This window comes from Clavelina lepadiformis, chromosome 4, assembly GCF_947623445.1.
Source record: "Clavelina lepadiformis chromosome 4, kaClaLepa1.1, whole genome shotgun sequence".
Taxonomy (NCBI): Eukaryota; Metazoa; Chordata; class Ascidiacea; order Aplousobranchia; family Clavelinidae; genus Clavelina; species Clavelina lepadiformis.
This window is the reverse complement of record NC_135243.1, coordinates 20,320,410-20,344,468: the sequence shown is the minus strand read 5'-3', so window position 1 is coordinate 20,344,468 and position 24,059 is coordinate 20,320,410. Positions and strand designations below refer to the sequence as shown.

At 34.8% G+C, this 24,059-nt stretch overlaps 2 protein-coding genes across 3 annotated transcripts; both read right to left on the bottom strand.

Annotated features, from left to right (window-relative positions):
• Positions 1 to 1,570: 1,570 nt before the first annotated feature.
• On the bottom strand, positions 1,571 to 14,399 carry LOC143451746 (calcium-activated chloride channel regulator 4A-like). The gene is made up of 21 exons (XM_076952470.1): positions 10,691 to 14,399; positions 9,169 to 9,306; positions 8,955 to 9,096; positions 8,663 to 8,777; positions 8,412 to 8,583; positions 7,882 to 8,127; positions 7,492 to 7,716; positions 7,247 to 7,360; positions 6,913 to 7,095; positions 6,377 to 6,491; positions 6,148 to 6,275; positions 5,484 to 5,645; positions 5,192 to 5,300; positions 4,817 to 4,896; positions 4,419 to 4,524; positions 4,239 to 4,335; positions 3,986 to 4,128; positions 3,551 to 3,722; positions 3,274 to 3,410; positions 2,936 to 2,995; positions 1,571 to 2,651 (listed from the first exon to the last, which is right to left on the bottom strand). Exons 5-21 carry the CDS (start codon positions 8,433 to 8,435, stop codon positions 2,425 to 2,427), a joined length of 2,328 nt encoding a protein of 775 aa, XP_076808585.1. The 5' UTR covers positions 8,436 to 8,583; positions 8,663 to 8,777; positions 8,955 to 9,096; positions 9,169 to 9,306; positions 10,691 to 14,399; the 3' UTR covers positions 1,571 to 2,424.
• A 137-nt stretch (positions 14,400 to 14,536) lies between these two features.
• On the bottom strand, positions 14,537 to 22,240 carry LOC143451747 (lysine--tRNA ligase-like). Of its 2 annotated transcripts, XM_076952471.1 has the most exons (15): positions 21,915 to 22,240; positions 21,252 to 21,413; positions 20,824 to 20,956; positions 19,447 to 19,621; positions 19,102 to 19,195; positions 18,490 to 18,676; positions 18,215 to 18,340; positions 17,824 to 17,943; positions 17,349 to 17,511; positions 17,027 to 17,200; positions 16,550 to 16,635; positions 16,270 to 16,355; positions 15,851 to 15,977; positions 15,058 to 15,201; positions 14,537 to 14,715 (listed from the first exon to the last, which is right to left on the bottom strand). In XM_076952471.1, exons 2-15 carry the CDS (start codon positions 21,392 to 21,394, stop codon positions 14,644 to 14,646), a joined length of 1,830 nt encoding a protein of 609 aa, XP_076808586.1. In that variant the 5' UTR covers positions 21,395 to 21,413; positions 21,915 to 22,240; the 3' UTR covers positions 14,537 to 14,643. The 2 variants fall into 2 exon arrangements, with proteins under 2 accessions (XP_076808586.1, XP_076808587.1); XM_076952472.1 differs by lacking the exon at positions 21,252 to 21,413 and having other exon boundaries at positions 21,915 to 22,236.
• Positions 22,241 to 24,059: the final 1,819 nt, after the last annotated feature.

Sequence of the window (24,059 nt, the reverse complement as noted above, 5' to 3'; positions counted from 1 at the left end):
ACAGTACATTTTGAACTTGTTCCCGGTCTTATTCCTGCAACAGTTTACTGCCTCGTTCAAAATAAAACGCGAGCAACGTACGATCGCATCCTTGATGCAATTAAAACAATGATCCCCACTGCTGTACAAGGCACTGAAACTGCGCGTGCAAAACACAGTTGACCGTTATCTGTCAAGCGAGATTTTAGTCTATCTTCGTGCAGTTGCTTACATTTCCCATGCATAACATTGCTGTAAATTGTAAATGTAAAAAAATATTGTAAATGTGTGATTAAATGTCGCGTGATTAAATGTCCTAGTGATTATGTGTCGCGTGATTAAATGTCCTAGTGATTATGTGTCGCGTGATAAAATGTCGCGTGATTAAATGTCCTAGTGATTATGTGTCGGTGATTAAGCGTCGCGTGATTAATTGTCGCGTGATTAAGTGTCACCAAACCTTTTTAATGATCCAGGACATTTACCATTGGTCCAGAGTCATCCAATTACGAGTTGACTGTTGGAGGGTATTCTGGAACGGCAGGTACGCTCTGAAGGACTACGGAATGTTATAATAATGAGATGACATCATTGTAATAAAATAAATATTCCAAAGGTGACTCACTCATAGAACAACATAACGGACAACAATTCAGTACTATTTATCGAGATCACGATCGATCATCCGGTGAAAACTGTGCAATTGTTTGGCATGGTGCTTGCTGGTACAATCACTGCCATACAAGTAACTTAAATGGACAATACCTCACACCGGGATTGAATGACGCAAGAGGATTGAGCTGGTATAGTTGGAAAAGCGATCATACATCCATGAAGAAAACTCAAATGAAGATCAGACGAGTTTAGAGAGCAACTGCAGATAAGAGTATATTTGTGTATAATTACGTCATTCTCTTTTTTTATTCAACATATAACTTAGTTAAATACATACAGTACAAACACGCGTGCTTAGTCTAACAGTAATTTTACTGATTTCTACTTGTACCATATACTTCTTGTTATTGTAACCTACTCATGCAGTGGATACTTTTAATAGCGTTTTCTTCAGAAAAGTTTCCGTAAACTTTTGTTTTGATATTTTATTAAAAGAGTTATAACAATAATTTCTACCAGAACGTTGAATGTTCTTTAAAAAAATGTCAACTATTTTCGTGTTTGCAAATTCATCCACATAAAAACAATCATGGTCATTTTATCATATATTAGCACTTTGTGATGTACAAAATTAATATACCAACGTTTTATCGCAACTGTAAACTACAAAAAAAATCGAGAAAAAGAATTATTTGTTAATAAAAGTGAATGTGTAATATATTCTGTGTTTATTTTTTTTAAAAATACTTAAAATTGTCTCGTATTACGAGCTGATAAGTTGAATAAATAGCATGAAGAAAAATAAATGAAAAATAAACAAAGCATAATAAGTGAAGACATATGTAAAGTCATCATGAATTGTTGAATTACTTCGCAAGGCTGCACGTCGAGCAAAATAGTTTTAAATACAACCTTTAGGTTAAACAGACCAAGGCGAAATAAATATGCTTTTCGAATCTTTTATTACTGACCGCATGAGTGCGCTAAAGTAAAACGAAACGTCAAAAAATGTCACAAGATTAAAAAACAAGGTTCTACTTGATGTGAAATAATCAAATATTTTAAGAGCTACGGAACGCAATTATTAAGGATTAACAAAGGCATGGCGATAGAAAACACCGGATCCTTACGCAGTATATGCAATGAGTTTTTAAATAACTCATGGCCAAGATGAAGTCATCTTTTTGCATATCCCCATATCGGTGTGGTCTAAGTTATATCACAGACAAAACTTATCATACGACAAACATTAAAAAGCATCATACTATGGAAAGAAAGTCACTAAGCTTCATACTAAGAAAGTCACAAAATTCAAGTTTTCAGTTTAACCACACCTTACACCTACAAAGCGTTCCATGTCATAAGCTTTTGTTAACATTGTTTGTCGAGCAGCAAACTCCCGTTAAGTTATAAACAAGAAACTTAAATTCTTTTCTGGTTTATGGTTATTACAAAATCAATTTTGTCCAAGTTTCGGCTTTGGATTGTACTAAATTTATTGCTTGCTCGCTCCCCGTTGTACAATTACAAGATTGTATAAGAAACCAAGCATGAATAAGCGACATATGTACCACGTTATTAAAATTGGCAAACATCATAATATGGGGGTATGACGTAAAAACGTTGCTATATGACAACAAGTGATGATACAAACACATGGGGTATGAACCACAATAAAATAAATAACTGATTTTATGAACACTTTTTGAAACATAAACTTTGTTTTTTATTACTATTTAAGGCTACAGTTTTATTATACCACTTGGAATTTTTAGAACGAACGGTGGAACTGGAATATTTACATATTTTTTTCAAACATTGAAACATTTGTTACACTCTACCATCCGTAACGCACACGTCATCATATATGTGTTCTGCATACGCAGACATACGTGATGTAGAAATCACGCTAGGCCTCGGTATGGCGCAGTAAGCACGATCACGGAAGTCGGGATTATCGTAGCCTTTACCAGCAGGTCTCTCATCAGGCAGGCGTCTAGCTTTCAGGCTGCGCAAGTAAACCAAAGCAGCTATCACAACTGCCAATACGAAGGCACCTGTAGAACAAAGTAGAAAAGGTTTGCAGCGTTTTTATTTGGCTAGAAGTCGACAACAAATTAAGTCGACAACAAATTTATGACAAGGAGTTAATTGAAAATGAATAGGAAAGAGATGGCATTTATACTCGACTTACATATTATACCTTAACAAAGACGCGCTGGATTAATAAACAAGTGGTTGAATAATAGCTTATCTAAGTATAACGTCTTTTATAGGTCTTTACCTTCTTTGCAAAATATAATGAATAAGTGTACGTAAGACTGAAAATTTTAGTTCTTACCGCAAGTGATGCTTACGACGATAACAATAGTTATGTTCAGTCTTCCATTGTCGGGAATGGCTAGACAAGAGAATTTTTTTTTAAAAACTAACTTTAAGTTTTAAGGGTGTCACTTCCTTCATTTTATTTATAAGCTATAACAAAGGGACGATATAATGGCGTAATAACAATATAATAGATATAGTAATATAGGATGATATTTATCAAAAGATATATTTTTCATCACACTTCTAAAAAAAAACATTAAATTCGAGAAAGATATATACGGTTTAAGCCACATTTCATTTTTTTAGTTTTAGTTGTATAATAAATTTTTATTTTTTCCAACCCTAATATACCTGTAACTGGGGGTTCTGTACTTGGGGTCGGGGGGTTGATAAGCTCCACAGCTCTAGAAAAGTACGTCACCACCACTTGGTTTGAAATATCGCCAGTTTTACCTGCCTCATCCGTGGCTCTTACTCCCAAAGCTATTCTATAAGTTTTTCATGACACAATAGCAAAAACGTATAAGTACCTACGTGATAATATCTCTATGAGCTTAAACAAATCTGCACAGAATATCACCAAGAAAATTTATTAAATTTTTTTCACCAAAACAAAGTCTCGGTTCACCTGAACGTCCCCCTGTCGTTGGAAGGTATAGGAATGTTGATATTTATTACCTCCAGGGTGCCAGCGGGGGTGGGGGCGGGAACGAGCGCGGAATTTATGAGGTTGGAGCTGGCACCAAAGGAAGGGTCCAGGGTGTCAGGTGAAAACGCGTATTGGATATCGTATCGAGAAGCTGCAAAGACAAAAATCCTAAGTAACTTAAAACTCAGATGAATTCACGAAGTGTCTTGCTTGAGAAGTTTATAAGTCTGTTAGTCCGCAGTCTGCTGTAAAGTTTTTGGTTAAAGCGGTTAAAAGGTAAAAGGAGAACAGAGGTTGTCAATTAATTACTCGGTGAAGTGTGCCTGATACAGCAGAATTATGCAAAAAATAAAAATGTTCATTTTCTTTTTTCACTAAAAACTGCGATTATATAAGATATTTAGGCAATCCTACCGGTTCCCACGTCCAGTTCGTCCCCTGGTGCTGTAAAACTAAGTACAATGCCACTGTTAGGATCGAAAACATCCAACTGCGTCGCTGAGAGATCAGTGATTTGATTTGGTGGAAAAGAATCACTGCCAAGCGATATCACTGTCCTATATACACATATATTCAAATATGTGGTTATTGATTATGAAGATATTTTTTACAAAGAAGTACTTCAACTACATCACATTTTTTCACGATAAAATTAATGTTTTCCTACCCGGAGTACGTAAATGAAGGGCTAGTCACAATTCTAGTAAAATTGGCAACCTCTGTCACGTCAGTAGAGTCTGTTACCGGTAAGGCAACTACAGTTCCTACAGAATATAAATTCTTGTTTGATAAGTGAAGTGCATGCAAGAATGATATCAGAAAACTATTAAAACTTGCCAAAATTTACCATCAGGCAATGCGCCAGGAAAATATGCTAAACGGGAAGTCTGTTTCGCGGCCAAGCTTCGGGCGTCTGAGGCAACTCGTGTAAAGTTTCCATTCGTAACCTTGACCTGTTAAAAATAACAACTTTCTTTAGGCTTCTACCGCAATGATGTCACTCAGTTATAATTCAATCTATTACAATTTATTTAATAGTATTTCAAAAACCAACTCCTATTAAATAAAATGTTTCAAAAACTTAGATATACACAGCAGATTTTCGATGCTAACTTAAGTACGGTAACGATTGTTCACGTTGGCTCAGGAACATGAACCGGGGCTCTTTAAAATTTTAGAGGGAAAATGATCATTAAAAAACTTGCAAAAAAAGTAAGTAGCAATCAATACAGTTCTGTCTTTTACCTGCAAACTGTACCTTCCTCGGTTTGTAAAATTTGTAAAGAATCCGGAATAAACTCCGTCTGAAGCTTTTACGTCGGCTCCTAAAATAAAAAATTAAAGACAGCATTAAAGTTGTATAACCGCGCACAGACAGGATTGCTTGTAAATCTTTTTCTCGGATATTCTAGTGTTTTAAGCTTTTCAGTATATGGGCATTGGATATACGCATTATATATGCATTGGGAGTACAACTGTACATTGGGACATATGGCAAAACACCTTTCCAAAACACAGCAAATAATTGATTGGCAAAAATGTCACTTGTGATTTTGTATACTGTACATAGGCTACTTATATTTTACTCAAGATACGAGTAGTGTGTTGTTGTTATTATACCTGCTCCGTTATCCAGCAAAATCTTCTCGAACTTTCGCGCTGGTGAAGCCGGGATTTCAATGATCGCTGTGACGTCAGCGCCAAGAACTGGTTGTGACTCTTTGGTGACCTGTGAAAGTTAATTAAACATTTAAACACCTGCGTATTTATTATAAACATATTTATTTTATTTATTTTCAACAACGATTAATTTAGTTCACTTTTAAACTTGCGCTAGCATAACTGTCGAATGATACAGAAGTCCATATAGTCTTGTGTCCGTAAGCAAAAGATTTCTATTGTGCTCCCTTACTCTTGCGTATATAGCTTGTGGGTTTAGTGAAGTAATATCAACGGATCCCGTGCTGGTTTCAACCATGTAAGGAGGGTCATCCACATCTGAAGCTCTTGAAGACACCAAGATTGTGAAAGTGTCCGCAACCGAAGATGTGATATCGTATCGCCATGCTCCTGGCTACACATATGTACTAAATAATATTTATAGCACTATCAAGCATGGAAAGTTTTTCTTGACAACAATTAAAATGATTTAAGGAAAAATATAAGCAATATTGTTTATAATTGTTTTATAATTTTTGTTATTTTTATATTTTTATAGTAATTGGGCTTAAAGAGCAATTATTTTCAAATCAAACTTAAAAAGTTTTGTTTAAGCTCTCCAATCCTTCTGTCATTTTATAATGCTATGGAAAAAGAATACCAAATGGCTATTGGCATAGCTAGGCCTTGTGAATTGTCAATAAACCGACACTATAATTGGACAAGTGTTTAATACCTGGCTATCATTGTGTGATATAAACTCAATAATCTGCCATTTGAGTCTTTAGTAACTCTTTCTTACGTTGAAACATATTACATACATAATCTGTTATAATCAGACATAAGTGAGAAAATGGCCATATATAATCTGGTATAATTTCCGACTGGGTATCAATACTTTTTTATAAATTACAAACTTTAGCAATTCCAGTAACCAAAGCTCTCGTGGTTGTTGATCCAGTTTGAAAGTCAACAGGCTGCGAGCATCCGCTAGATGATGCTGTGCTAACACTTTCACAGCCTGAGGGGTCGATGATGTGAATTACTACACAAATGCAATTATAATGGTGGAACGAAACATTAAAAAATTAAAAATAAGGGTATCTATGCAGCATGCTTCTACACTCGGTAAAGTGATCAACTGACCTGGAGAAGTTGTCCCGCTAATCCAGGCAAATATAAATACGGTGTTGTTTCCGATCGTGCTGTCCATAAGTACAGTGTCGTTGTGGAACGTTCCAGTAAAACTAACGCTTGAGATCTATATTTAAAGAACATTAATTGTATTAAAAGCAAGAACGAGTCCGAAATAATTTACATTTCTAGCCAATGAACAGCAGCCCGCCATAAAAGTCCAATTTATGGTTTTAAATTAATTTATGAAACTACATTACAGGATTCCAATTGTTAGCACTTTATTCTTTTGAACTCGAAATTTACAAATTTAAACACATGAAACGTATAAACAAATAAAACAACCCAAAAAATATTCAAACTTTGGAAGCAGATTAAGCAGATGTAAGTATACTTACAAACTTGTCCTTACCTGGTATATATATACTTGTATAGCCTATAAATTTATATTTTCTTTCCTGTGGCCTTCAAGTGGTTTACAATAAATGCTTAAACTACATATCCATTAAACACTTTGTTTTTTTTAAGATCGCTAATTCAAAATTTACCTCAAAAACTTCATCAAACAAATTTCCATCCTCAGTTCGAGCCAGAGCATCAAAAGCTCCAAAAGCACTCAAGATATTGAAATCATCCCCGATGTAGCTACTGCCCCCCGTGGAGGTTGTTAAATTCACCAAATCAGCGTTACCAGTGGCTTGGGCAAAAAATATGGTGTGCAGAGTAACATCCTTGTTTGAACAAAAACGATAGAATATTAACGACGATGTCTTATAAAACTACAGCTTTCTTTTTTTTTTATTTATTATGGAGACTCGTTTAAAGTACAGTAGGTTATTTCATTTCTTATGCTATTATGAAACAATTTCAAAACTTTCATACTTTTCCTGTGACGGTTGAATGTATATCGGCGACGTACGGTGATAAGTTTTCTTCTCCGTCAGTTAGAACAATAATTGTACCTCCTGCTGCTGAATTACTACCATTTTCTAAAACCTGCACAAAACGTTTTGCCAACTTTGACAATTTTTTCAAGACAGAAATTACAAAACTTTTTCTAGGGGAAAACAAAAACGATTAGAAACGATACTTCAAGCAAACAAAAAACAGAAAGTTAACCAACGCACATTTATCCCGGATAAGATTCCTCGACCAATTGCAGTGCTTCCTGATGTAAAGGCGGGGATGACTCCGACCAAACTATCCTTGTTTGTTTGGTTATTCATCGAAAGCAAAAGGGACAAGACTGTGGCGACAGAGCCGAATTGTACAATTCCAACTTGAGCTGATGACGACACTTTGTCCTCGATAAAACTTTGAACGATTTGACCCATTTTTGTAAGTCTGTCGTTCTGGGAAAAAACATGTCACTATAAAAAGCCTTTATCTTTATTTCAGGCGTTAAACTTGAGTTCTTATATGGGTTACTGCTAAGTAGCTTCACAAATTTCCTGCAATTGTAGCACAAGCTGTTTAAACTCTTGACTTCGATTGACATTCTTTATTTCTTTACTAACCGTACTCATGCTCCCAGAAACATCGAGAACCAAAACTATTCTCGACGTTGATGGAATAACAACCCGGAAATTGGGAACGGTGTCCAGATCAAAATTAGGCTGATTTTGGCCACTATCAAAGTCACGTGATGTCATTATGACCTCCCAAACACTTTTCTGATTGCAAATCCTATTTTGGTCGTTCGGTGCTTCTGTATTGTGAAGGTTGACTGGATCGCTTGCGTTATTGTGGCAAAATGTTTCGGTCTAAATCCAACAAAACTATCAACTGAAGCATATGAAAATGATTTCTAAACGATACTGGCGTTAAAATAAAATTTGTACATTTTTCTGGCACTTCTTCATTGTTATAAGCAATTAAAGCTTTAAAAAAATAATAAGTAACTGTACAGTAGATATATATAGATGTTTCCTTAATATAGATACAGGGTAATGGACATATAGAGATGTTAATGTTTACAACAAGTAAACAAACAAATCAAAAATCTTTTTAGAAAATTAAACTTAAACTTAATTAATATTTAAATTACAAAATTCAAGTCGGGTCGAAACATAAGTGACGACGGAGACAGTTGCTCGTTTGGCCGGTACGTCGCAAAGCAGTTGGATTCATATAGTGCTGTTCGCGGGTTTTGAACACAATTATCGTATGGACCATTGGGACCTATGGTGATCAAGCGCGCACCTAAATCTGTCGAGCATCTAAGAAATTTGCAAAAAAAGTTGTGTTTGTGTAATGCACAAATTTCGTTTATTTAGTGGCGCAATATTTGGCCCATACCTCGTAGCTTCTGGTACGCCATTCGTGCTCAAATTAAAGCGATTTTCTGGATCATATTCATCGAACACACCAAAACGTAAATGGGCAAATTCATGGACAATCACTTTTGCGTGATCTATCACAAATAGTTTAATCTTTCATAACATACTATGTTGCTAAGAAACTAAAATTACGAAGTTAAATATAAAAATCTTCCATTATACGATCTCATAAGAAGACCGAAATCTTGTTCTCGACATGTAGGCCTACTTCAGTACATTAAACAGAATTGAACAACAAACTCAAGTCATACATTGCTACGTGTTAGGAAAGCAGAAAAAATTGATGGAAGAGAGTAACTCGTACGGAAGAAGTGTGTGCTTGCCGGGTTCTCCGCATCCACCGTATTGTATAGTCTTGACAAATTTCGCGTTTTTGGTAACGCGAATATCGCTCTATTTAAACATGAAAAATCTTCATTATTTAAGATCGATAACGATGTAAACTCTTTAAAGGCAGCAACTTACATTTTCGTAAGAACGATCTGTTGTTATTTCATAGATTCCGCTTGTCCAAGTTCTGGGAACTAAGATTTCTATGTCTCCAAAGCTTGTCCTTTGTTGTGTGGCGTTGTAGAGGATTCTTGAAGCTTGCGTGAAAGTGTCCTTAAAATGAAATTCTCTTATGCAAATAACTCATTATGGCATACATCTGACGATACTCAGCCCATACATAAGCTGTTTGCCTTTGATGATATATGTCTATTTAATACATCTACAGTAGTACACTATATTTTACAATTTAGATCATAGATAAGATAGTGGAAAGTTAGTTCCCATGATCGAATACATTTAGAATATCGTCTTTTTTGTTAAAACGCACAGTGTTTTGATTGAAGTTTGTATGAGCTACGTTGGATACGGTATTGCTTAAAACGAAACACGTGGCTTTCAAATTATTATTTTTTTTACTGAACGACTTGCAAAAAAATGGACTTCTGCCTTCATCAAGGATAATCATGATCAACTAAAAAGGTAAAAAACTCTGGCCTAATGGAGATAGATGGTTATTTAAAATATACGAAATGGCCTTGAATACTATAAAAAGCATAACATTTTGTAAATTTCCCAGCTACAGCTGTCTTAGAAAAACCACTCCTGTCGCTGAATCGATTCTAATTAAAAGCAACCAAATTTTAAAGTAAGACAAGTTTTAATGTTATCCCATATTAAGCCAATTTACGAATCGCTGGTAACACAAAGTAATTAAGGTGTTTACCAAAAATTGGAAGAAAGGCATTCATCTGAAATTAAAAATCAATCCTTTTGTCAGCAGTAGCTTGAACAAACTACCGTGCTGTCCTTTTTTGAACCATGTCCTATCATGGACAACTTATTTTTAATTGCCAGTTCCCATAACACAATCGCAATTGGGAAAGTTGTATGTAATACAATAGACCACGCTATTGTTAGACGAGCTTTGTGACGAGCATAACACATTTGAAAATGAGACGTAAGAATACCGTATGTATACTTGTTTATTGATTTGACGTTTTGCCTATACTGGCTCGGAATATTTGCAGCGATTTTTGTATAAACAATCATGACAATGTATTTCTATAGCATATAAGGTAGCACTCGTTTAGGTGAAATGCAGCATTATTATTTATAAGTCCATTTATAACGTTACAATATAATTCAACTATACATTACCTCTTCTGCTAACTAAAATATTTCGAAACTAAACTTTTCTGGTTTCAAATGAAGTAGAAAGACATTTTACAAGAGCGCGTATTAAATAGCTTGCACGAAACACCACGAAATAATTCCACTGTGTACGCATACAATATTGTTACAAAAACTCAACTTTTTTGATGTAACTTATTCCTTGTTTTAAAAAACATTTTAGCTCTGGGCTACTTGGGTTAGTTTTGCCAATATCTTATAAATGCAGTAGATTATTCAGGCTTAAAATTAGTATATTTCATAAACCAACATATATTCTTAGTGTATTGCAATCGTTTACTGATATCTTCGGGTTTTGTCTCACCTTAATGCACTGGATTAAGGTTTCATTCTCCGGTATATCAGGGCTGATGGCGATGACGATCCCGTTGTATCGATTGTTTGTGATTGTGATTTCACACCACGCACATGGAACCAATAATGCAAAAACAGCAAATAAATTTTGCATCAATTTCATTGCTTATTATATTTTATTGTAAAAATCTGTAACGGAAAGGTATAACTGAAATGGAGCACAACATCCAGCAGGTGTCGTTTTTACCTAATTTTATTTTATATTTAGTATGAAATAAAGATAGGTGTTTAGTATGAATTTACATTTTATATTTTACCTACATTTGATACGAACTTAACGTTGTATATTTTGATCATGTATATTTTTATTTTTATTTTTTTGTATATGGCCTATTCTTGTTTTTGTTTACTCTGTACTTCTAAGCCAAGGTATATAGTCTTCTTTTATACAACCTTTGACTACGACAAGTACGGCCTAATTTTTTAAACTTGGGCTTGTAGGCTTACTGTTTACAGAACGTAAAGCAATTTATGAAAGTCACCTGCATTCAAAGTAACTTTCATAACGAATTGTTTAGCATGAGCCAATCGTTGCAACCAGGTATAAAATTAGACCTTACTGTGTAATTACTGGTGACCATTTGAATCATGTAGAAATTCATCGTCTTAATAGAAGTCGTTTCATTACAGTCTAAGATGCAAATGAAAGCTAAAGCGATAAGACTGGGAGTTAAAATGTTTGGATTATAACTCAACTCGGTCAAAATCAAGTTTATGTACGTCGAAAATGGCGTGATCTATTTTCCATTGAACTTGGTGGAATTTGTTACTTGGTGGAATTTGTTATCACCCAGCAACGAGCAATTACTGCCCCAATTGTCTCAACGACCGTATAAACATCACAGCCCAAGAGTAAGAGACATAATGAAGAAGCAAACAGGTCACAGGTGTTAGAAAGAGAGTGATTTAAACGGGATACCCTTTAAACTTGCCCTTCTCGTGTGAACGCAATCTTACCCGGAATATGCACCAACGTCACCGAAAAAAGTTACTTTGATAAAGGCGACTAAATGTACACGACAACGCGTAATAGGCCTATGTCCTTGATTCTAGGTTTATTATTACTTGGATTATATTATCATTATTATACTACACTATTATTATACCTACGTTCAACCACGCTGTTAGAAAAATGTATTGCAATTGTTACTTTTACTGTTACTGAAATGGGTATCCACTGACATTCGGTAAATAGATCTTTTGTCTGTGCGACGATTGTTAGCCTATAAATGTAAACATATCAATTATAATTAGAATAATTATTCTAATTCATAAACACTACAACTTTAAAGATTGATCGTTTAGCGTTAAACAGACAATTATGTGCAGCGAAAGAAACAGTTGCACCGCTGAACAGCTACAAATACAACGACTTGCTGGGTGAAATAAAATTTAAATTTACGCCTTCCAACAAAGTACCATATACAAGATTAACAAAGCAACCACAACTAGAGTGTTGATAATAATCGCTCGCACAAGAAATTTTTTTAAGGATTTTGCAATACTTTCAAAGTTACATTGAATAACATAAAACTAGGATTCGAAGTAATAATACAAGGTTCAAAATTTTCTTGTCAGGAGTAAAAGTTAATTACCGAACAGATAGCTAACCTCATAATCTGAGAGAAGTATGTGAAAGTTACTTCCCATATATTTTCAGTACCTTTTACAAATTCATAGGTGTTACCAAGTTTTATAAAATTTATTTTGTATTTCCCCTGAATGCATCAAATTTTATCTTATATACCGCCTCACATATTTTTTCAACGATTCCTAGATTACCTGACCTTAATGTTTTCCAACCAGCTCAAGGATATTTCTGGATCCAGTAACAAATAAATTCGATCGCGATTAAATTTCATAAGTATTCTATAGCGACAACAATTAACAATATTGTGAGCTCAAGTTTCAGGAAGGTTGGTCGACATGTTATGCGGACACTGGATATCTTATTACAGTATATACATTTTATGCGCTCAGTTGATGCGCAACTCGATCTTTTCAGCCAGACAAAACAAATACTGTATTACGACACTGCTATATAGGTTTAATTTCAAAAAGCGTTATACACATCATTAGGCCCATCAGCCTGTTGAAGGCAGGAATTACGCACCTATAATATCAATATTTTGACATCGTAGTGTGATGATAGTAGATAAACAGTGATAGTAGATAATAGTAAATATAAATAATCTACATAGGTAATATAATATAATAAAACAGTAATAATAGTAATAGAATATAATAGTTAATATATAGTATACAGATAATAATAGTAGCAAGTACGACTCGCCTGGTAATAGCCTGACTTGCAGCAACTTATTAGTTATCTGTCATCACCTTGCGGCGCAATCTAGTCAACGATATTTACTTTTTATGTCCACACCGCTAGTAGCCTGTGTTTATTTATTGTTAACTTGTCAGTTTGTGCACTGCCCCTTTAATCATTTGACCTTGATTCCACTAATATCCCTAGTCAAGGATTTTCATTGTCATTCGACTTGAGTGCTCGGTGTGGACGACCCAAATAAATCATAACCTCGCTAATGACTTGTGTTACTGGGTTCATTATTAGCGTCTATTACACGTAGTATCAATATAATGATATACGTGTTATAACCATGGATATGAACTTATAAAATTACATTATTGGTAATAACAACACATTATTCAAGTCAACAAAACAATAGATAAGCATTATTGACAATTATATTAAAAGACAAAGATTTGAAAACCGAATAAAAAATCAAGATCGCTTCAGGTTATATATTGTCATAAACAAGAAAAGTTAAGATGTGGTTTCTGTGTTGAACGATAATTATAAACCTATTTTATTTACCTTTTATTAATTATCTATTAGTTAAACTATGATTTCATAACAAAAGTTTGCATATCCGCAATAAGGCTACAACCTACAGTCATTATTCTGTTAAACGGTATAAAACTTATAACCTTTAATACAATTTAACTTGTAATATAAAATGATATCAAACAAACACTTCTCTTAAACAGCATTTAACTTTGTTTATGAAATCAATGCCTAATTTTCGTGGATAATGATAACCGGACAACAGAAAAAAACATGAACACTAAGGCTCGTATGATAACTTGTTTTTAAACCGTTGGTTACTTGCTGTAAACTCTTAAAGTTTCGTCTTGATCATGTTATTCCGGCCATATTTCTGCGTGGTTTATAAATCATGATCATTACCTTGTTTGTTTTGAGGATGAACTTACCAGCTTACGTATTTGCACTGTAAAAACGTAATACGTTAAGCCTTCATATCCCTACAATTTGTCGTTATAGCTTTCAGAACATTTTTTTGAAACATAAATGGCAATCATTACCGCAGTTTTGACAAGTTTAGCGTACTACAATTAAACTTAGTTCAGGCCTGACCTCAATTTAGATGGTAATAGCTGGGAAAAGAATCGAAACGATTCATAACTAACGTTAAGATTGATTAAAAATTACGTTATATCAGAAATCATAACCAGGCAATGCATAAAACGTAATATATCTTTAGCGCCATCTCCCGGCTGATAATATTTGCCACGGTGAAATTAGTCGACTGACTGCGGGATGTTAAAATGTAAAACTGAATAAATGATGCCACTCAACTATATTCAATCAGTGTTACCTATGCGTTGTCATAGTGGACACATAAAAGCCAATGAAAGTATGATGTGTAGTTTTCCTGTGAAAGTCATCGATTTTGAAACACAAAACGATCCGATGGAACACATTTTTCTCAAGCTAACCGGGAAACCTGTCTTGTAGTTTATTACAGAGGACTTACAATGTTGAACCTTTATTACATGCGACAAATCTATAAGATACGGCACCGCAGAACATTAGCTATACCCGGGAAATTTCACTACAAGCTGTAAAGTACCGGAATTTCAGCTTTCCTGACTGGATTCAACCGGTTTCTTCTGGTCGTCTGGTTTCATGGCGGGGAAAAGAAGGACCTCCTGCCATTATTACAAATAACTTTTTAGTGCTTCTTAAGTATAACGTTTTAACTTGTCTTATATATAACTTAACTTTTTACCTTAACCTGATAATAAAAGTTTTTAGTGACCGCAAAAGTGCACACCATTGCGGATAACCAATTACACGCGCTAACCTGTATACTACGAAGCCGGGATAGGAAGACAAAGTTATATTAGGACGTTTAGGTCGGTAGCTTAGTGCCTACTTAAGCATGACGTCCAACAGTACACCAAAAATACGAGCACTTCGTAATATTACGTAGCAGCCTATCTTAACAAGCATGTAACTGGAGTAAGACGCAAACTAAAACCACAACAAACCTTTATGTTGTTCGAGTCGGTCAAAAACATGGCCAACCGATCTATACCCATGCCCCAACCGGCAGTGGGCGGTAGACCGTATTCCAGGGCAGTGCAAAAATTTTCGTCGACGCATTGAGCTTCGTCATCACCAGCAGCTTTGTCCTGTTGAATAAAAAAGTTAATGAGTTAGCACACTTATGTTAAATTTGTGGTTGCTTGTATATTGCAGTTTGTGCCAAATACCGAAAACGTTTACCGATTTCTAGCTAGCTTTATAGTAGTTTTATTGGTTGCGCGTCGTACAATGCATTTTTCAATTAGCACTTTTAAAATCTTTTCCTTGCATTTTTGAGTTTTTAGCAAAACTGAGCGCATACACAAACGAAGTATGATGATGGGGGTGGCGGGAAAATAACAATTGAAGATCTTACCCTGAACCTATACAAGGAAGAAGTTTAAGGCGACGGGGCAGCTTTGCAAAGAGCTTTTTTAATATCATGGAACGGGATTACAGCAGGGGGTGACCACTAACTACATATGCAGTGATGAAGACGTTCGCAAATTGTGAGTTAATATTGGTTTGTGTTACATGCGCAGACGTAACATTGCGTGAAGAAGTAACACTGCTACGCCCTATCCAGTAAACGGCATAACACAACCTAAATACTTGAGTAATATACCGTATTAAGACATAAAAGACGCTGCTTTTGTGGTAGTAGAACAAGTAAAGCAATTGCTCTCACTGTGTCCCGGCTTCCACAGAACCCCGAGTACTCATTGTATTACGCTCATGTCGTTGTGACAAACTTACCTGTGCTTGCTGTGCAAATCTCTCGCGTTGCACCTTGGGGTCGTTCAACTCCGTATAGGCGTTGCAGATTTCCTTTTTATTCACGAATAATTCAAAGCGCTCCGTGACACCTTCCAAAGAGCGATGCCTACCAATTTTGAAAACAATGGTTTATTTCATGGCCTTGTATCTGATTTATCTATTCTGTAGTTGGTCATCAGAAAAGATAATTGCAGAATCGAAAGTGAAAAAATACAATCTGCGACGACATTCAACAATTTTTGGAACTTAAGAAGTTTGTGTGTTAAGACATAATTTGTAATAAAGCACTTTTACCAATTCTGTTGTTATTACTTGTAAACTATCAAGGTTTTAATTCTCTATCAAAAATTCAAAAAGTCTGATGGCAAGGCTAAACATAGGCAATTTTTGAGTCTTACCATTTCGCCAGGGGACTCATAATCTGCGGGTGTTCGGTGATAAACGTCGGGTTGATACATTTCACTTCTAAGTAATCTCCAACAAGCTACAGCGAAATAAAATTAAAATACCAGTATATATATTGACCAGCATTAATATTATTAAGCTTATCTTTTTAGAAGTTAGTATGTAATGGCCACGAATAGGAAACTTTTGTATTTTTTAATACACCCTTGGTCAAGCTTTTCAATTTTCTTTACCAGAACATTAAACATCAGAAATAATTTTTATCGTTTTTACCTTGTCCAACAGCCGAGCCACAGTCCTCGGAGGGGAACAATCCACACCCAGTTTAATACAAATGTTGTCAAGTTGCTTACGAGCCTCTGCAAAAAACATAAATATAAAAGAGCAGCCAAGTGATAAAACAACTTGAGCTTAAATCAACAAAGTGTTGGAATGCCAGTTGTCAGTAAGCACGAACGAAACTGTTTTAATAATATGAAGTGGTGGTTAATGGTGAAAATGTATGGTAACAAATCGCTATCTGATGCTGCTTGTAATGTATAACAAACATGATAGTTTTGGAACACGGGTTAGTTCGTTTTGCGATGTCTAACCGAGCTAGTTACGTTGAGAAAGATAATTTATATTTTAGACGAGTGCATTGAGGCGACTGATTTGCCAAAAAAAAACTAAGCACTGAAAAAGATTACTCAACCCTTCGGAAATAATTCAAGGAGTTCGTAATAAACTTAAGGTGAATGTGTCCACCACCTTCCGTGTGAAGTTCCGTTGCCGCGGGCAAAGGCATCCCAATCTCTTTTTCCAAGTCCGGCAACATCCGAAGACGACGAAATGGAGGAGAATAATCAACCTCATACGCTTCACCATCGGGGCCATCCGGGTGAAATGTGACTTTGTAGGAGCCTGTGATGCTTTTCACCATTCCTGAGAAAAATACGACAGAATTTCAAAGTAAACTTGGGCATGAATAATAACAGAAAAGTAATAGGTTGGGTGTAATTGTTTCCAACACAAAAGCTTTCATCAAAAACCGATTGCACAGTTTTTGGACAGTAAATAATTTGAAACACACCGGAAAGAAGTGATTCAGTTATCTTCATGAGATCTTCATAATCAGCATAAGCCATGTAAAATTCACAGGAGGTAAACTCTGGATTATGCGTCATATCGATCCCTTCGTTGCGAAACAATCTGCCGATTTCATAAACTCGGTCAAGACCGCCAACAACCAACATCTGAAACAAATAAGTCGTTTTTATAGAAAATATGGTGAATAATATGGCATCTTGGTGCATAAGTTTAGGAGTGGCAGTAAGGTGAAGTAGAATGAGGCTTTCGAATGAAGTAATCACAGCAGACAACTTGTTTTTTTCTGACAATATTCTGAATGCTATCAGAATTCCTATTTCTACTTTGCTTAAGTGTTTCGTACGCTTTAAAGTTAACATTAGCTGCACGGCTTGCCAACCACTACAATCTTTTTCAGAGATCAATCGTCATATGAAGATTTTTAAACCAAAGAAACACTTAAAGCTATTGTACAAAACCTTAAGATACAATTCCGGTGCAACCCGCATGTAGAGATCCATATCGAGTTCATTGTGGTGAGTAATGAATGGTTTGGCTGTCGCTCCACCAGGAATCATGTTCATCATTGGAGTTTCAACCTGTACAAGTTTAAACCTCATGTTATGTACTAGTTGTTTAGTGTAATTGATTGAAAAAATAAAACTTTAATCTAAAATTGTGCAGTGGGATGCTTTTACCACATAAACGAAGTCATACGTCAGTGATGCAAAACACAGCCACATGTATGCTAATATAAATGTTTACATCTGTAAATATTAAATGTATAAATATGAATAAGCTAAATAGTAAATATACATCATGATATTAGGTATTGGAAAGTAGTGATTAATAAAATAAAACCACAGTTACTTCTAGAAATCCCATTTGGTCAAAAAATGACCGCACGTATGCAATAATTTTTGCTCTTGTAATGAACTTTTGTCGAACTTCAGCGTTCATAATGAGATCCAGATAACGCTGACGATATCGCGTCTCCTATAACAAAAACATGTTATGAAGCAGAATTCGAAAAAGGGAAAAGACATAAACCGATTTCAGGTAACTTCCATAAGTTCCCGTGGTATCAGTATGCAGAGCATCCCAACAACGTCTAACTAAAAGAGAAGATATTGTGCGAAATAAACCTTGTCTTTCAGGCCATAATGCAAATGAGGAAGCATGTGAAGACATGGCGACAAGATTATAATGGAAGTTGGAACGATACTGAGTTCGCCTTTCTTTGTTTTAGCCGGGTGACCTTTAACACCGATGATGTCACCTCTTCTTGTTCGTTCATTCATTAGCTGGTACTCCTCCATCGAGCAATATTCCCTGCGAGTAATTGTATTTATTTTCAATAAAAAACGGTGTGAAAATAAACAGGAAATTGAAAAAGAAGGTGGAATCAACAGGATTTGTTGTGTCACAAGATTTGGAGTCAGTAAAATTATATTGACTCTGAAGAAAGTTAAACTGTATACAACAATGGGCTTGTTACCATAAAATGTTACTCTTAAATTGTCGTTGCTGTTAAAATAAGCTTCTAAAACAAACAAAGCATTTAATTAACTTAAAATCACAGCGAAAATTGTGTAGTGACTTGATGGCTTCAATTGGCTTTGAATAACTGTAAGTGCATATATTCGGGTGCCCAACAACAATCTTATATGTACCTACTACCTGGATAGCATGTTGCGATCGTTTGTTATAGCAGAGTTAATAAAGGAGTTCACAACTGTTAAAAACGCCGAACATACTTTGCATTTGCCATCACTTGAAGTTTCGCGTCTTCCCCGCGTACATCGTAGAAGATAAGTTTGGGTCCAGATGGGCGCTTGGCATGAATACGCCCTGGAAAATGCAATTTTTTTGTGAATTTATACTTTTACCAAAAGCAGACGTAAGATATGTACAATATAATGAATATGGTTGAATTATTGAATGAATATTTCAAAGATTGTTGAATTATATTCCCCATGAAATTAATGTCCACAAATCACATTTATAAAAATAGATACTTGAGAAAATTACTTTTGACTTGATGGTCTCAATCCTTTGCGATCACCTGCTATTCTATTTAAGTAAACTAAGCCGGTGTAAACCTGCAATGCTGACGACTTCATCTTTCAAATGGGTGCCAGTCTCCAAGTTATTGTACTTTTCGATAAAATCTGTCAGCGATAAGGAGACATGGAACTTGTGTGGATAGGGTGGAAATGGCTCGTCTTTGTTTTCGCGTAATGCTTGAATTGCATTTTTGCGAATTTGAAGGTATTGCTACAAACATTGTCAAAATTTTCAGAAGTATATAATGTCAGGAATGCCACAAAAAAACTAATTTAAATTTAATGTTGTTAAATTCCTCAATGTTACATTTATATGCCATATCGTAAATATTTTACATTATTATATAAAATGTAACTAATTCATACACAAGAATAAGGGCAAAATCGGGCAACCGCAGTTTCAAAAACAGCAATTCTAACGATATCAATCGCCAATAAAAAAGAGCGTTGCTTGTACTTTCGTTTTTCTATATATAAAAGATGATTGTGCCGTTCACAGTCATGCTCGTTTTAGCAAGTCAAAACTTTTTTTCACTCCGGTACATTTCGATCGCGATCGTGATTTTCAATTGCATTTTTATGTTGCAAATATGCAGTGTAAAACGTGTGTCTACTGTGGCCTAATAATTACTTATCATTATTTGTTGGAAATGTTGGGAAATTTTATGGAATCCTATGTTGCAGAATTTTGCTTTGGCTACACCAGCCACAAATAATTAATTAATAGACGGCTAGAGCAATAAAAAGCTTCTAAATTATAGATACCGACGTTTAATAATTAAATGTCTATCACTTGCAATGCACAAATCGGTTAAGTAATTTGAGTTATAAAAATAACGGCAACGTCAAGCAAATTACAACACTATGATGACAACTTGGTTGATCTGTGTGAGTCTCCCTATCATATCATCTGTCACCAGCCTCATTGACCATTGTTTTTGGCTTAAAAAACAGGGTAGCACATGGTTCTGACACGCTTAGTGTTGCATATTCTATGATATTGTTTATTTTTTGCAGTTGGCATTAACTTTTCGGAGCAAAAATTATGCGTGAGATTAGTCTCAAAGCAGTCATCTTTCACTGATTATATAAAATTACAGTTAAAACCATCCAAAAATTTAAAGTTGTTTGTAATCTAACCATTTCCATCCATTTTGTGCGTCTACAGCATTGTTTGTGCAAAAAAAAATAAGCAACAAGCAGATAACCTTTAAGTGCGTTCTTGGTTCTGTTCTTAATTTGAAAAAAAGCATCGCTCTTAAGGTCAATCCTAAAAAAAGAGCAGCGCTCTTGCCCAGTTCTGGATATGGGCATAATTACGGCCTCCAATAACAACCTCACACAATTTGTGAAAAGTTATTTAAAAATTGTGAAAGTTTTTTTAAAAATACGCAGACAAATAAACAAACCTACATTAGGTTCAAGCGATTCCTCATCAATTCCTGGTGAGGATTTATTCTCATCCTTTTTATTGGCTGCTTGAGCAAGCGCCTTGGCTTCTTTCTCGGCGGCCTTCTGCTTTGCCTTCAGTAAGCGCTTCTGTTCACTGAAAATTTTGTGAGGTTATGCGTTAAAGAAATATCACATGGATATATACAAAACTAACAACAGTTAAAATAACTTGTACACAAAACTTTATTCAAAATGTACACCAGTATTATAAATAGTTATAAACAGAACAAGTATTCAAGTATGACGTAATAAAAATATAACCAAATAAATCTAAATATGATGACACCAAGCATGTGATGGTCCATACATATCAATTCTCTTCTACAACAATAGATGGCCTAATTATGTCACTAACTATTTATTGTAAATCCACAACATTTAGTATTTACCATTTCAAGAATTGAAAATTATGACAAAAGAAACCATTGCAAAGAACAGAATACTGTCGCAAATAGGTATTCACATGACTGTTTCCATTTAAACTGGGATAAAACACCCTTATAGCCGAAAGTGTTACCAATTTCTTTAGCATTTCACTGGAAGTGATTCACCTACACAAATATATATATTGGGATAAATTACTTAGGGAAACAGACATGTAAATACGTTGTAAACAAGACTTATGACAACAAAACAAACTGCACAGAAATTATTGTGAAAAGTGTGGCAATTACATAAACGAGACTCATCGAAGCTAACAACAAATATTTTCTTAAATAGATATATATATATATATATATACTATTCAGTATATAGCGGTACACACTGATTTATATTGCATAAGTATCTTAAACAATCGAAACGGCAGGTCACAGATTTTGTCTATGAAGCACAAATTATGATTTCTCGTTGAATACTGCCATACTTTCCAACCTAACCTACAAACGTTACTTATGTATAGAATATACACATATATATATATAAATTTCTATATTATCTTTATACCAGTACAATATACAGTAATAATATACTAATACTGCCAAATTACATACATTCTAAATTTAAACACTTTTTTGACAGGCCAATAAAAATATTTAAATAAAGCAATATACTTTTTACTTATTTTCACAGGAGTATCGCCGTTTGTGGTATTGGAAGTTGCAGTATCCATATGTAGTTAAGTTTGAAAAACAAAGCTTGTTCAGCAGCGTAAAATAATACGAACTAATATTTGAATTTCTGAAATCTAGCTATAGCCTTAATACGTAATGTAAGTAAAGTTTAATAATTAATATATATCATACATATAAATAAATCATGTGCAGAATTTGCAGATTTGTTCTTAATAATAACCTTTGTGTCACCACTAACAAAAACTAAAACGATTTTAATACAAAATTAGAAAACAAGGACCACTGCACAACAATAAAGATTTTGTGCTAAAACAACAGCTCCAGCAAAGCAATTAGGCTACATAGCACTGTGCAAAATTTATTGAGCAAAATTCACCAGATGGTAAAAAAGGCACCATGATTAGAAACCATTGGCATCTGTTAATCTATTTATTTTCCATCACAAATTATGAGAAATTCCGAGTTAACATCAAAACTTCAAAATAAATATGTACCACGGCAAAGCAGACTGTTAAGTTTCTCCTTGTTTAGAATCTTCAAAACAAGGAATGAAACCAAGGATTTTGCAAAAAAAAAATATTTTCTTGACACAATAAAAGACTGGATTCTGGCTAGTGCCTAATAACAGACTATTTTAGGTGATGGTCTGGTCTAGACTACTACAGAATTAACAAATGAAAGATAAGCTAACTTAATATTTTTGGTTGAACAAGAACGCCCGAGTTGATAACTAAATACAGCAACCCAACCAAGCTGCAGAAATAAATAAGTAAACGATGCTGTCACATAGCGGAAGTTTAATGTGACCACAGCGGTATAGTAATCTTTATCTTCAGACGGAAGAAAGTTTTTGCACGACTTAAACCCAGTGAAGTTTCTTCATAGCTTAAGCCTTGGTTACCGAGCTAGGCCTATTGCCTTTGTACAAGTTCCGATTGTCACACATTTTTTTGTTATTTTTTAAATGGTTTTAAAACTGTCCATTAAGTTCACAGAACCAGTGCAATGCCCGTGTGTGTTAAGCGATGTCGCTAATGCCCTGCCAAAGGGCATTACAATGGTATAGCGCCACTTGGTATCGAACGTGCAACATAAGCCACATTTATTGCGAGACCAGCGATCGACCAACTGGGCTACTAAACCGACGACCATTGGCTATATTTATATATAGATCACAGTATATAGCAGATTTCATGGATAGATTAATATTTAAAGGTAAACAAAAAAGAAATGAGTTAATGAATAAACACAGCAACCCAACAAAACTGAATGATGCAATCATAGTGACACTCACAAACTAGGCTAGGCATGAGTACACCGTTAATGTTTGAAGGCCTTGCCTAATATGCACGAAACAAAGTATTCTATAAATCAAAAAGAGCAAATTGTTTTGTTCATTTTCTGCTTATCAATGTTGGGGAGAATATTACTTGTCAATCTTGTCAGAGACAGATTCGGAAAAATTCGATCTGTACGCTTGTTCTTTACACGTGTAAACTGCGAACCCGAAAAGGTGGCAATTATGCTTTGTTGGGAATTACCCGCATTTGAAAATTTAAAAATTGCTGCAACAAATTAAAGGCGAATGGAATCCTGTATGTTTGGATTCGGTACGAAACCAAACTTTTTGTAAAAAAAGGAGCTGTACTATTTCAACCAAATCAGACAATTAAGTATTGCAAGCAGGGTTGCCATCGGTCTCAAATCAAAATAAGCACGACTAGGAAACGAAAGACGAATATCATCTTAAACAGTGCACAACAGGAGAAAGCAACCAATGTTCCTAAAAAAAAGAACCAGACACTATCTGCATGTTCTTAGTCTCGGTATCTCTTTGGAACAAAGTGTTAAACTAAAGGGGTCAAAATGCCCAAAATACGAACCTCTTCCCTAAAAATAAGACAAAAATAAGGGAGCAATTGAAAATAAGCACATTTCTGAGAAAAAAGGACAAAAATGTTTTCTAAGACACGGACCTTTAAAATAAAGACAAATCTTAGAAATAAGAACGGTATGGCAATCCTGAGTGCAAGGGTTTATATTGTAAAAATAAACGAACCAGTGCCTATAAATCGTGTCTTATATCATTAAGATAGGCTAATATAGGGTTGCCATACGTCCGGA

Coding starts and splice junctions, on each gene's coding strand:
- LOC143451746 (XM_076952470.1), bottom strand. CDS start 8,435: ATGTTTCGACCCGACTTGAATTTT. Junction 5,646..6,147: donor TGGTTACTGGAATTGCTAAA/GTTTGTAATTTA, acceptor ACATATGTGTAG/CCAGGAGCATGGCGATACGA. Junction 3,411..3,550: donor AACGACAGGGGGACGTTCAG/GTGAACCGAGAC, acceptor AAAAACTTATAG/AATAGCTTTGGGAGTAAGAG.
- LOC143451747 (XM_076952471.1), bottom strand. CDS start 21,394: ATGCTAAAGAAATTGGTAACACTTTCGGCTATAAGGGTGTTTTATCCC. Junction 19,622..20,823: donor AGGAATCGCTTGAACCTAAT/GTAGGTTTGTTT, acceptor CAATGTTTGTAG/CAATACCTTCAAATTCGCAA. Junction 18,677..19,101: donor CAAGTGATGGCAAATGCAAA/GTATGTTCGGCG, acceptor AATTACTCGCAG/GGAATATTGCTCGATGGAGG.